At 52.6% G+C, this 12,796-nt stretch overlaps 2 protein-coding genes across 4 annotated transcripts; one reads left to right on the top strand and one right to left on the bottom strand.

The window, feature by feature from the left end:
- The first annotated feature begins 322 nt into the window (after positions 1–322).
- ELP5 (elongator acetyltransferase complex subunit 5) lies at positions 323–5,626 on the top strand. Of its 3 annotated transcripts, XM_089900483.1 has the most exons (9): positions 323–439; positions 592–652; positions 739–819; positions 2,387–2,607; positions 3,722–3,903; positions 4,256–4,351; positions 4,497–4,597; positions 4,805–4,895; positions 5,247–5,626. In XM_089900483.1, exons 1-9 carry the CDS (start codon positions 394–396, stop codon positions 5,301–5,303), a joined length of 936 nt encoding a protein of 311 aa, XP_089756609.1. In that variant the 5' UTR covers positions 323–393; the 3' UTR covers positions 5,304–5,626. The 3 variants fall into 3 exon arrangements, with proteins under 3 accessions (XP_089756609.1, XP_089756608.1, XP_089756607.1); XM_089900481.1 differs by lacking the exon at positions 4,805–4,895 and having other exon boundaries at positions 335–439; positions 5,247–5,613; XM_089900482.1 differs by lacking the exons at positions 4,256–4,351; positions 4,805–4,895 and having other exon boundaries at positions 326–439; positions 5,247–5,617.
- Positions 5,627–5,661: 35 nt separating this feature from the next.
- Positions 5,662–9,380, bottom strand: LOC111185711 (claudin-7). The gene is made up of 4 exons (XM_022595528.3): positions 7,610–9,380; positions 6,554–6,718; positions 6,347–6,431; positions 5,662–6,262 (listed from the first exon to the last, which is right to left on the bottom strand). The coding sequence occupies exons 1-4, from the start codon at positions 7,830–7,832 to the stop codon at positions 6,100–6,102; spliced, it is 636 nt and encodes a 211-aa protein (XP_022451236.1). The 5' UTR covers positions 7,833–9,380; the 3' UTR covers positions 5,662–6,099.
- Positions 9,381–12,796: the final 3,416 nt, after the last annotated feature.

Here is a 12,796-nt window from a genome sequence, read left to right as displayed (position 1 = left end):
TGGGGCGGGGCCTAGGGCAAAGCAGGCCCGCCTCGAATTGCATGGGCGGGGCGGAGTGACGTCACTTGCGCCAGAGGCTCCGACAGACGGGCGGGCTTGCGCGGCCACTTGCCCCTCCCACAGACAACTGCCCCAACGGCTCTTCCCGCCCTAGTCACGATAAAAATGTAGAGAGGGGCGTCGTCCCTGCGTCTGTGCACCAGGGCTCAGGAGGGGTCGATCCGCGTGAGCCTTCCTGGGATAGTGAACCTAAGCACCACTCACGCCAGGTTACGCCAGGTCTTAGTGGTGGGAGAGATCGTGGATGCCCCGCCCCTTCCATGTGGAGGGGCGGGGCAATGGGTAGTGACGCCATCAGAGGGCGTCCGAAGAGGGACGCGACGCATTTTGGAGATGCTGGAGTCGCTCTTGGCTCTTGGTGGCCTGGTGCTGCTGCGGGGTGAGGGTCACAGACACAGGAGCAGGGCCCAAGGGGCGGAAGTGGAGAGGAAGGGCCGTGGGTAAGAGGCCAGGGGTGGAGGTCGTTACCGGTTCGCAAATACGAAAACCTCAGTGTTCTCAGGCTGTTTTTCCGTCCCTCGCTCTCCCCAGACTCCGTGGAGTGGGAGGGGCGCAGCCTCTTGAAGGCGCTTATCAAGAAATCTGCACTGTGGTGAGTATCTCGCAGTGTCTCGCTGTCCTACCCGAGAAGGGAGCCTGGGCCCCACTCTTTGACACTCCCCCTCATCTCTGCCTCAGTGGGGAGCAAGTCCACATCCTGGGCTGTGAAGTGAGCGAAGAAGAGTTTCGTGAAGGTTTTGACTCCAATATCAACAGCCGGTAAGTACAAATTGGAAGAGATTTAATTGAATTTGGGACCTCTGTTGCTGAGGAACTCCGCTTCCAGCAACAGGGGCAAACCTGATATGTAGTAGCAGCTACTTATTCATCGAATGGATATGGGTTTTTCAAGAGGTAGGAATTAGTAAGAGGAATGATGAAGAGTGGTATCTGGAGAATCCAAAGAAGGGACCATAGAAGATGAGAGGAACAGAGTAATAAAAGGCCGACAGTACAGGTTAGCACTAGAGGCTGGACTGGAGGACAAGAATAAACGTGTTCTGCCTTTTGAGTTATTCAGAATCTGGTGATCAACATGCATCAGCACTAACTGCAGGGTACATAGGGACTTGTCCTACAGGCAGAAGGAACAGTTTATGCAAAATTAGAGCGGTATGGAAGGCATACCTGTTCATGGGAGATGGAAGAGCTTCTTGAGGTCAGACAGAGAGAGGTACCTGGTAGTAAAAGGTTTTACAGAGCACGAAAAGGAAAATTTGGGAGGAGAGTGATAACATCATACTTGTTAGAAAGACTCGTCCAGTGACCACAGTGTGGAGAATGGGTTAGGAGGGGGCAGCCAGGAGATAGGGATACCAGGTGGGAAGGCTGTTGCAGTAATGCAGGTTCACTTAGATGTATAAGTACCGGTTAAGAACTAGTTGTGAACCAGGAGCTGAGCTAGGCTAGAGCAGTGAATGAAGCCGACATGATTCCTGTTCCAGTGAATCTTAGAGAATAGCGGTAGGAGGCGACAGAGGCCTGGCTAAAGACAGTGGCAGTAGGGATGGAGAGTTTAGGACAAATGTAAAAGGGCTTTAGCAGGTAGAATTTCCAGGGCTTAACAGACTGATGTGGGGTAGAGGAAAGCAGCCAGATCAGGAGGTACCTGAATCCACCTATGTTGGGTGGTTAAGAAAGATTACTTCCTGGTCTGGTTAGCTAAGTGGATAATAACAGTTTACACCTGTCTGTTGAGCCCTAATTTTGTATCAGCTGTTATAGTAGAGGTGATGCTGTAAAGATGGCATTCACAAGAGAAGCAGAAGATAGAAAGGAGGTGTCTGGGAACAAGTTCTACCACTGTGAAGCTTTCCCAGGATTTCTAGTCCATGCCAGTCTTTTCCTGAATCGCTATGTAATCTGTAGTTAGTACCTCAGGACTTGATTCTTGACCTTCTCTAAGCTGTCCTACAGGCAGGAACCATGTCTCAGGTCCTCTCTTTTCTCTTTATCCATTCGAGAATGATACACTTTAGGCATCACTTAGTGCTGTGCTGTCAGGAGGTTGGTATTCCTATTTTATAAATGAAGAAACCGAGTCTTACAGAGGTGAAGTAACGTATCAGTTAGGTGACCTTGGACAGGTAGAACCAAGCTTGCAGCTCAGGGCTGTCTGATGCCAAAGTCTGTGCTCTCAATTACCGTATTCTACTTCTCAGTAAAAACTTTTCACTAATGTTTAGGATATTAGTGAAAATTGAGAAACAGCCACAAAGATCAGAAGCTGAATTTGGAGATTAGGGGGAGGGGCAGTAGGATCATGCCTTTCCGTTTCCCTTTGCAGGCTGGTTTACCATGACCTCTTTAGAGACCCTCTCAACTGGTCAGAGACTGGGGAAACCCTTCCTGGGGGTCCCCTGGAAGCCTTGAGGGCCCTGTGCAGGAGGACACATCCTGGCCCTGTCACCATTGCTCTCGATTCCCTCAGCTGGCTGCTGCTTCACCTTCCCTGCACCACACTCTGCCAGACTCTGCACACTCTGAGCCATCAGGACTCCTGCCGTGGTGAGACTCCTCCTTCATTTCTTCCCACCATAAATTCCCCCTGCCAAGGGATGTGCCCCTTTCCACCCTAACAGGAAACATATCAGGGATCTGCAATTGGACTTTCTTCCATCTCTTTAGCCTTTATTCTAGTTCTTGGTTTCTTCATAATGCTATCTAATTACTCTTTTTTTTCTTTTCCAAGTTTTTTTTTCCCTCATTCATTCATTCAACAAACATATGCATACATACACTGTATCAGGCACAGTTCTAGATAATGGAAAAATAAAGGCTAACTGTAGTCAGGTCCTTGGCTTCCAGGAGCTCAAAATTCCGTAAAGGTATAGACAAGTAAACCAGCAATTACTAGACAGTCTGATAAGGACCATGATGATAAAGGAACGTGCACAGAGTACCTTAAGGAAGGAATGTCTTGAAGAGCAAGGGCCATTTTGTCCAGCTGGGGGCACTGGGACTAGCCCTAAAGTACAGTGCGTACTAGAATGGGCTTTAGAGTCAGATACCCAGCTCGGTATGCAGGTGCTTGGTCTCACAGTGCTTCTGTTTCCTTAGTAAAAGCCGAGGAAGGAGGGAGTTTATAGTATGAAGATGAACCACTTGGAATTGCTTTTTTTGTAGTCAGATATGATCAAATGTCAGCAATTTCATACAGTCCAACCTAAAAATGCAAGTATTTAGTGCGGTGCCTGACGCTTTGTAAATGCTGCTAAAAAGGGAGGGAAGGAAAAAGGGGATCTAAGGCACTGACTGGGATCTTGGCAAGTTCCTGACACTGCAGATGGTTCAGCATGTAAGAGATGAGGCTGGAAAACAAGCGGAGAACAGATGCTGAAAGTGTGGATTCCATCCTGAAGGCCTTGAGGCGCTCCTGTGGATTGAGGTCAGAGCAGTGCCTTGATTCGATGTGCATTGGAATAAGAAAGTGTTTTAAAGGTGAGGGCTGAAAGAGGTCAGAGCAGGGCAGTGACACTGGCCGAGGTCAGTCAGGATCCTGGCAGAGCTCTGAGGGAACGTGGCCCTCTCCTTCCTTTTTTCCTCTTCACTATTTGATCCCAGGCCTCCCCTGAATGCTTCCTACTGCCCTTCGTGCACCACCTTCCTTGTCCCTCTCCAGGTGACAGCTCCCCAGGAGAGCAGGTGCATGTGCTGGGCCTGCTGCATGAAGAGCTTCACGGCCCAGGCCCCTTGGGAGTGCTGAGCAGCCTTGCTCAGACCGAGGTGACCCTGAGCGGTGCGATGGGCCAGGCCTCAGCCCACGTCCTCTATCGGAGGCCCCAACAGCGCCCGACCCACCAGGTCAGAAGCACAGGAGAACTGGAGGTTGGGGTCAGAGAGGAAGAGCAATAAAACGGCTGATGCGATGGAGCACTTCTAGGCTCTCGTGGTTTGAGCATTGCCCTCGTTGTATCTCCACAGCTGCCCTGTGAGGTAGATTGTTTTATTATCCCCATTCTGTAGCCTGGAAAGCTTGGATCCTGTGAGCTTAACCAATGAAAGCCACTGCCTTCCAGGAGATGAAAAAGGAGAACACGAGCTAGAAGCAGCCAGTTACATAAGTGGCTGGGAGCTGGGGCGGCAGGTCCTGGTTCTCTGGTTTGCTCAGTAAGACGAAAAAAACCTTCTTAATACTCTTCTTTCTTCTCCCCAGACTCAGTGGTTCTCCATCCTTCCTGACTTCAGCCTGGAGCTCCAAGGGGGGCCGCCCCTAGAGCCCCAGCCTTACCCAGATCCTCGTGTTCCCTCGGTATCTAAGAGAGCCAGGGCCAGAACAAGGGCATGCAGTTTGGAGTCTGGAAAAAGGAGAGAGGGGGATAAAGAGTGCAGAGGTTGGGGGTGGGGTCGGGGATTTCAGTGATGGGGCAGAGTGGCAGCATCCTTTGTCTCTACAGATGGACCCCACGACTCATTTGACTTTTAACCTTCGCCTGTCCAAGAAAGAGAGAGAAGCCAAAGATAGCCTGACCCTGCCCTTCCAGTTCAGCTCAGAAAAGTAAGGTTGGGGCCTCAGTGCCCGGGTCCCTGAGCTGAGCCCAGCATCTGGGCCTAAGAGGTGGGGCCAACAGCAGGTTGTTGATTAACCTCTTAGACTTTATAGGGGCTGAAGTCCACTTCCAGAGGCACGTCTGGGGAGGAGTTCTCTACCCACCCAAACCCCAGCAATGGCAAAGGTCCTTTATGTCTTTTTTCTCTCCGTTAGAGCCTTGGGTCCCAGCTCCACAGATATCCCTAGAGTAATCTGGGCCTGGGTTGAGCCAGACCAGACCCTGGGGAAGCGGCCCTGTCTCCAGGCAGTGGTGCTAAGAGGATAGGAAGCTAGATGGGTATGGTAGACGCAGGTTAATAAAGGCTTAGTAGATGCCTGTTGTCCTGTGCCCAGTGTGTGGGCAGGTGAAGCAAGACTTCGGCAGGATCCTTGCCCTCAAGCTGCTAAGAACTTAGGCTATTATGAGAGCAGTATAGGAGCATCTACCCTGTACCAGGTGGTGCTTCCGTGCTAACTAAATGAGGTCACACAAAGGGACTTAGACCAAGAAAACATGGAGGCCAAAGAGGGAGTCACTGTCACAAGGAAAGAGGGTATCCAGACATGACCCATTACCCACCCTCACCAGCACCAATCTCCCTTTATGTCTTCTCAGACAACAGGCGCTACTGTGCCCTGGGCTGGGCCAGGCTACCAGCCACATTTTCTATGAGCCAGATGCTTACGATGACCTGGACCAAGAAGACCCAGATGATGACCTAGATGTTTAACTGGCCAGGAGATGTGACTAGACTGTAATTGGAGGAAGAGGGAGACCTTGGGCCCATAACCATCCTTCCATTGTTTGCATTGGCCTTAGCCTGTCTCTGCCCCATCTTTGTTCCCTGTATCTGTGGAGGCCGTGCCCTGTGACCCATGAGCCAGGGAGCAGCTTCCAGTGAGGAGAGAAAGTGGAATGGGGGCATAAGGGAAGGTGACACCCCCCCCAAGCCTAATAAAATCTTAATTTTTTAATTAAAAACAAAAGCTCTTTGGTTGCTATTTAAGCAAGAGTTGCGAGTGGATAGGATTGGAGGCTGGGAGGGGATGAGGGAAGCCAAGAACATGAGTTGTTTAGAGTCAATAGTCAAAAGTGTTGGGGACTGCATGACTGAAATGGTGGAGCTGGGACACCCTTGCACACCATTGGTGCTCAATAAATGTTTTTTTAACTGAAGTAAGTACACTTTAGGTTCTGCAAGGATCTGGGTTGGAAGAAAGCAGATGCCCCAAGGGAAAAAAGTCTACTTTCCAAAACATATTTTTATTACTGTACAAAAAGCACACCCTCCCCCTTTTTGTCTCCCTGCCACCCAACACCCCAGGGAACTGTACATGGTGTGCTGGGCTAGAGTGACCGCAGGGTTCTGCTCGGCACCCTGCCCACGGGTTGAGCTCTCTGCCCCAGGTCCTTTCAGATGTCTGGGGGCACCTCTAGGCTGCCAGGCTGGGGTAAGGGCATTCCCAGCTTACACGTACTCCTTGGCAGAGCTGGGCTTAGGGTAGGAGCGGGGTGCACGGTACCCAACTTTGTTCTCACTCCCAGGACAGGAGCAAGAGAGCAGTGCACCTCCCAGGAGGACCAGAGCGGACCCTGCCCAACCAATGAAGATGGCAGGACCAAACTCATACCTGTGGAGAGAGAATTGGGGTCAGAAACCCTGGCCTGCCTCTTCCGACCCCAGACCCCTTAGGAGGCAGGGCTCCCTTACTTACTTAACATTCATGGGGACCAACGGGTTGTAAAAGTCTGTGACAATCTGGTGGCCATACCAGGAGCAAGCTATCAAGGCAGCAAGACCTGGAGAAAGAATGAGGATTGAGATATTGTGAGCTCCCTGCAAACCAGCACCGTGCCCACCCTTACCCCTCCAGGATGGGCAAGAAGAGAGTACTTGGGCCCACCTTGGACTTGTTGCTCACCTGCCAAGATGAAAATGATGCCTCCGGCCATGGCTGTACGGGCCTTCTTCACTTTGTCGTCCCCCCCACAGTTTGTACACTTCATGCCCATCGTGGCCACGAACGTGGCCAGGAAGCCCAGCACCAGGGAGACCACCATTAGGGCTCGGGTGGCCTGCAAGGCCGCTGCAGGAAAGGGGGAAGGATGCTGTCCTTGATGGAAATGCCAGCAGCCCTCGGAAGGCTCCAGCCTCTGAGTCGCCGGCTGCACCCACTCGCCGCAGGCCTGGGGCCCCCTCGACGCCCAAGTCCCGGGCCAGAGCGGGTGGATCCCGCCCCCTCCCGACTCCGCGGGCCTTCCCGCTCCGCCCCGCCCTCTCGGCTCTAGGATCCGCCCGGGGCGCCAGGGTTTCGACGAAACTGCCCCGGGGAGGGGAAAGGGTGAAAGGGTACATCGAAGAGGAACCGAGGTGGTAGCCTGAGCCCCGGAAGCGGTGGTCGGAGCCCCGACGCCGCCCGCAGATCCCGGCCCTCGTCCCAGCTCTGACCCCACTATTGAGGCCACGGTTTGTGGCTTCGGCTAATCTGCCGATAAGATTAGAAGCCGCAGGCGGCGCCCCAGGACTGACAGGGTGCACGACTCCTCGGCCCTCGGTCCGACCCCGCGGGCCCCAACCCAACTCCGAGGCCTCCAGCCCGCGCCGCCTTTTGTCAGAGAAAAGGGCGGGAGATGGCGGAGGCCGTGGCCTCCTCGGGGTGGGGGGAGGGGAAGGCCCCGCCCCGGCCCCAGGACTCGGCTTCCCGGGAGGTGCTTGGGCCGCCGGCCGCCGGCCGCCAAGCCCGAAGACTAGGCCGGTCCGCAGGCGAAGAGGGTCGCAGCCGGCCCCGGAGGCGCGCACGTGCAGCCCCAGAATCTCGGCCCGCGGCGTCCCCAGCCCGACCGCTTCCGCTTCCTCCTCTCCGCCCGCCCTCGCCGGCAACCCAGGGCGTCGGGCCGTGTGGCCTGGGGCCGGGGCCCGCGCCCACCCCGCGACCTCGGCCCTGGACGCGTCCGCCCCGTCGGTCCCGCGGCCTTACCAGGCAGGGCGAGCACCGAGTCGTACATTTTGCAGCTCATCATGCCCGTGCTCTGCGTGACGCAGTCCATCCACAGCCCCTTGTACATGGCCTGGGCGGTGATGATGTTGTCGCCGGCGTACGAGCTCACCTGCCACTGCGGGATGGCGGTGCACGCCACCAGGCCCACCCAGCCCAGTAGAGCCATGGAAAAGCCCAGCAGCTGCAGGCCCGAATTGGCCATTTCCTCCCTCAGAAAAGACGGGAGGCGCCGGGCTGGCGAGTTTTGTCACCCAAAGAGGCAAAAAAGTTTTTGGCCGAGTGCTTGCAAATCTTGTCACCGAAGTAAACACAAATCTACCCCTCCGGCGGGGCGAGGATCTCACAGCAGAGGGAACAGGACTGGTGGTCGACAAAAGCAATCCGCGAAGACCCGGCAGTTCCCTTCGGCGCTCGGCGACCCTTCCCAAACAAAAGGTGGAGGGGCCGTGTGGGTGCGGTCCCGGGTGCTGGAAGTCCCCAGAGTATCCTGGGCTGTCGGCCCAAGGCTGCTGTGCGATGAGAGGTCGCTCAGCGGTGAGCGGGCAGGTGCGGGCGGACAGGTGCGGCGCACCTGAGTATATGTAGGTCGTCGGGGGCGCGCCCCCGCGGGCACCGGGAGCGCGAGGCGGGGAGGGACCGGAGGGGCGGCCGAGGATGACCTGACGTCACCGAAGGGACACACACCTGAGCCGGAAGTTCTGGCCCCCACCCCTCCTGGCCCAGGTGAGGAGGAAGAAACCTGAGCACCAGGGTCACGCCCCTTCACTTGCCGGGCTTGGACCGCCGGAGGGGAGGAGGCGGAGTCTTCTCGGGAGTCCCAAGCTCCGAGTAAGCCCCTCTGGACCGGAGGTCCCTCGGGCACCAGGATGTCCCTTCCCCTCTCCCCGACAGGTGCTCTAAGAGCGCGGCGGAGCCGGAGCGGGGGGGATGCCCCAGGCCTGCCTTGGCTCCACCTTTCCCCCACGCAGGGACTCTCGGGTTCTACTCTGGGCGCTCTTTGTCCCGCCCTACTTTCGCCCCAACCCTCTGCTCTTTTTCTCTTTTCCTAGCCGATCCCACCTTCAAGGGCTCTGGCTCCAATCCCGCAGAACTCCCCACTTCAGCAGCCTTATTGGAGTCTCCACCGCCAAAGCCACCTACCTCCTAGCACCCACCCACCCCTCGCCGCTGTCGCCCTCCAGACACCCGGCTTCCAGGCATGGCGCCCCAACACCCCCCATCTCCTTGGCCCCCTATTCCGATCCCTGCTTGACATGACTTAATGGCGGGGCCGTTGGCACCCCACCTCCCAGCGTTCACTATCCCATCCCGCCTCAAGGGTCCTTGTAGCAGAAGGAAGAAACCGCTGAGGCCAGAAGCCAGCAGAGGGTGGGAGCAAGGTAAAGCCAGGGTCAGAGTCTTGGCCACACCCATCATTCCCCTCCCTTGGAGTCTTTCCAACTTGTCCTCCACCTTTCCTTCTTCCTCCTCCCGCAGCCCTGCACACATTTCTCTACCTCATTCTGAGCCTGGACCTGACCCTTTATGTGCCCTCTCCCACCCTCTCACCATTCTGTCCTCCAGAACACCTGGCTCTAATGTAGCCTTTGATTCAGCCCTCAGATTGCCACCTCACCCTCAGGTTTCTTCTCTCACCCTCCCCGAGCTATGTATGGCCCCATCCTTTCTCCACACATCTCCTCCAAGCACCCCCCATTTATTCATTCTTCCCTCATCTGTTATCATCTCCCCTTCCTGTCTTTTCCGCTTCCTATTTTACTTCCCACTCTTTTGGTCTACCTTTGTGCCCTATCTCCAGCCCCCTTGGAGCCTAGCATCACCAAGTAGCCTTTCTTTGCATCTTCCTGAGTGCACATCGCTGCCACCCCCTTGTCCAGTTTCCTCCCAATCTTCCTCTCCTCCAACCTCCTGACACTGCTCAGGCTCACACACCTTTCTTACTCTGTCTCTCTCATTTAATTTTTCTCTCTCCTTTTTTCACCTCAACTCTCTCACATTTCCTGTCTTTGCTCCTCCCTCTCAAACATTTCTCTGTAAGTCTTTCCTTCTTTTATTCAATAAAAATATTAAAGCGTCCTTCATGCTCAGCTAATTAACCTGCTTTTCTATAAAATGCAGACTTTAATGAAATCTTTTTTTTTTTTTTTTTGCGGTACGCGGGCCTCTCACTGCCGTGGCCTCTCCCGTTGCGGAGCACAGGCTCCGGACACGCAGGCTCAGCGGCCATGGCTCACGGGCCCAGCCACTCCGCGGCATGTGGGATCGTCCCGGACCGAGGCACGAACCCGTGTCCCCTGCATCGGCAGGCAGACTCTCAACCACTGCTCCACCAGGGAAGCCCTAATGAACTCTTTATTATTCATTTTAATATTTCTACCTTTTGATTAATGGTGAGGTTCTTTGTTTTTTTTTTTCAGGTGCTTTCCAGCTCAGAAATTCCATGTTTCTCATTACGGAAGTATATCCAGCTCCCCTCCAAGTTAAGAGCATCTCAGGCCAAGCCACCATCACCTCTTGCCTGGACACTGCAACTGCCTCCAAACCAATCTCCCTGCTTCCCTCCTGGTCCTTCTAAAATCTGTTCTCCAGAAGTGACTTTTTTTTTCCCAAATAAACTTAAATCTTGTCACTTCCTGTTTAAAATCCTTAAAACTTCCAATGGCACACTTTTGCTCCTATTGCTGCACTGGATTTGGCAAATAAATGCCACACTGTGGCTTACCAGACTGTGCGTCAGCCACACTTCCTGAACTGTGCTATGTGCCTTCCCACAACAGTGCCTTTGCACTCTGTTCTCTATGCCTGGGTGCTCGTCTCCATCTACCCCACCCAACCTCCCTCTACCTTGCTAACCAACTCATCCTTCAGCTCTCAGCTCAAATATTACTTCTCCTGGGAAGCCTGGCCTGACTACCCCATCCCAGGCTGAGTCAGATCACCTGCTGAATGCTCTCACCGCTACACGTACTTTACTTTCAAAGCTCTTATCATGGTTAGAAACTATTTACCTTGTGTGATTATTTACTCAATGTCAGTCTCCCCACTGTTAGGTTCCAAGAGGGCAGAGATGTGTCTGAATTTTATCACCAATAAATAGTTGATGAATGAATGATTAAATTGCAAATTAACAAGATTTTCATCCACTTGTTTGACAAGTAGAAATTTTCTGAGTCCCTATGTAATGTACCAGGCACCATGCTTGACACGGGGGCTACAGCTATAAACAAGAGGACACTGCAGACTTCCCTGGTGGTCCAGTGGTTAAGACTCCGCGCTTCCACTACAGGGGGCACGAGTTCAGTCCCTCGTCAGGGAAGTTCTGAATGCCAGGCAGTGCAGCCAAAGAGAAGACAAAACAAAAAACAAGAGGACACTGCACTCAGGTAACTTAGATTCTAGAGGGAGGAAGCTGGCAATAAAGACATAAAAATGGTGCATGTTTTGAAGGCAATAAAATAGGGTAATGTGTTGGATGAGGTTGGGTCCACTCCAGAGTGAGGTCAGGGAGACCTTTCTAGGAAGGGACTGTTAAATAATGAGCCAGCCAGGGGAGAACCATATTATAGGTAGAGGGAACAGCAAGTGCTAAGACCCTGTGTCGATTGTCCCTTTGAGACTTGTATTAACTTGAAGCAGGACCTCTCAACCTCGGCACTGTTAATACTTGGGGCCAGATAATTCTTTATTATGGGTGACTGTCCTGTGCATCATAGTATATTTAACAGCACCCTTTACTTCCACTGATTTGATGCCAGTAGAACCCTCCCCAACACCCCAGTGTGACAATCAAAAATGTCTCCAGAATAAACAACAAGGTCCTGCTGTATAGCACAGGGAACCATATTCAATATCCTGTAATAAACCATAATGGAAAAGAATGTGTGTGTGTGTGTATTTGAATCACTTTGCTGTACAGCAGAAATGAACACAACATTGTAAATCAACTACACTTCAATAAAATAAAATTTTTAAAAATGTCTCCAGACATTGCCAGATGTCCCAGTGAGGGGATGAGCAAAATTGGTCCCAGTTAAGAACCACTGATTTAAAGTGTGACCAGTCAGCATCACTGTGGATTTTTTGCTCTAGTAGCCTTCAAGTAAAGAGTTGGGTCCAAGGAGCAAGTGGATGGATGGCTGGAATTAATCAGGATTTGGATTTTGCTAAAAAGAGAGAGAAGGGGGAGTTCCCTGGTGGACTAGTGGTTAGGATTCTGGGCTTTCACTGGTGTAGCCTGGGTTCAATCCCTCGTCAGGGAACTGAGAATCCAAAATAAAAGAAAAAAAAAAACACAGAGAGAGAGAGAGAGAAGGGATTTTAAAGTATTTGCATGAGAGTGATTATGTGCTAGATCATGGATATAAATTGGGTATAAAAGAGAGTAAACATAAAAAGGAGTCAGTGTCGGTGGATAGTGAAAAACTGATTGGGTCAATGATTTCAAGGTCTCCATGAAGTGAAAGGAGTAGGGATACGTGAGTAGATGACCCGGAAGGCTAGGAGGTGATCATAAGAGGTGCAAGGCTTGAATTCCAGAAACTGGAAGAGGGTGTTTTAGGAGATGACAGAGCCATGAGTAGGGGCCTGAGGGTGGGCTGAGGAGAAAGGTCACTGGAGAGGAGACTGAAGGCTGAGAGACTGTAAGTCAGTGGAGTACCCTGGTGGGCTCTGAAGTCAACAGCAATGATGATGAGAGCATAGGTGTAAAGAGGAAGACGATGAGCCAGGTGCTAAAGTTGTCAGTGAATGTGGGTGAAGGATCAGGCTGGAAGACCCCAGCAACAGTTAGAGGTAGTGGGCAATTTACTTCCAGAGATGAACGTCATAGGAGCAGAGGATTTTGAAGGATGAAGGAAGAATAATGGTCTAAAGTAGCATTGAGGATCAATACTCCCAGCTCCAGACCCTGAGGTATATGAAGTAGGACCAAAAATAGGCCTTCATTAAAAGGGCTGCTGGGACTTCTCTGGCGGTCCAGTGGTTAAGACTCCATGCTTCCACTGCAAGGGATGCAGGTTTGATCCCTGGTTGGAGAGCTAAGATCCCATGTGCCATGCAGCGTGGCAAAAAATAATTTAATTTAATTTAAAACAAGGGCTGCCAGGGAAGTGCGTCCTCCAAGACAGCCAGGTTTCAGAAAGGAGCATTCAGAGAAGAGGCTGGCAT

The sequence above is a fragment of the Delphinapterus leucas genome, chromosome 19 (genome assembly GCF_059928025.1).
Source record: "Delphinapterus leucas isolate spDelLeu-1000000601 "Yukka" chromosome 19, BTC_Dleu_Yukka2, whole genome shotgun sequence".
Taxonomy (NCBI): Eukaryota; Metazoa; Chordata; class Mammalia; order Artiodactyla; family Monodontidae; genus Delphinapterus; species Delphinapterus leucas.
Note: the sequence above shows the minus strand (reverse complement) of the source record. Positions and strands in the feature narration are given on the sequence as shown.

Excerpts from the sequence above, each read along its gene's own strand:
- ELP5 (XM_089900483.1), top strand. The coding sequence starts at position 394 with ATGCTGGAGTCGCTCTTGGCTCTTGGTGGCCTGGTGCTGCTGCGGG. Across the intron at positions 4,352-4,496 it reads CAGATCCTCGTGTTCCCTCG|ATGGACCCCACGACTCATTT; the intron begins GTATCTAAGAGA and ends TTGTCTCTACAG. Across the intron at positions 4,896-5,246 it reads GGAAGCGGCCCTGTCTCCAG|ACAACAGGCGCTACTGTGCC; the intron begins GCAGTGGTGCTA and ends ATGTCTTCTCAG.
- LOC111185711 (XM_022595528.3), bottom strand. The coding sequence starts at position 7,832 with ATGGCCAATTCGGGCCTGCAGCTGCTGGGCTTTTCCATGGCTCTACTG. Across the intron at positions 6,432-6,553 it reads CATCATTTTCATCTTGGCAG|GTCTTGCTGCCTTGATAGCT; the intron begins GTGAGCAACAAG and ends TTCTTTCTCCAG. Across the intron at positions 6,263-6,346 it reads TTGGTCCCCATGAATGTTAA|GTATGAGTTTGGTCCTGCCA; the intron begins GTAAGTAAGGGA and ends CTCTCTCCACAG.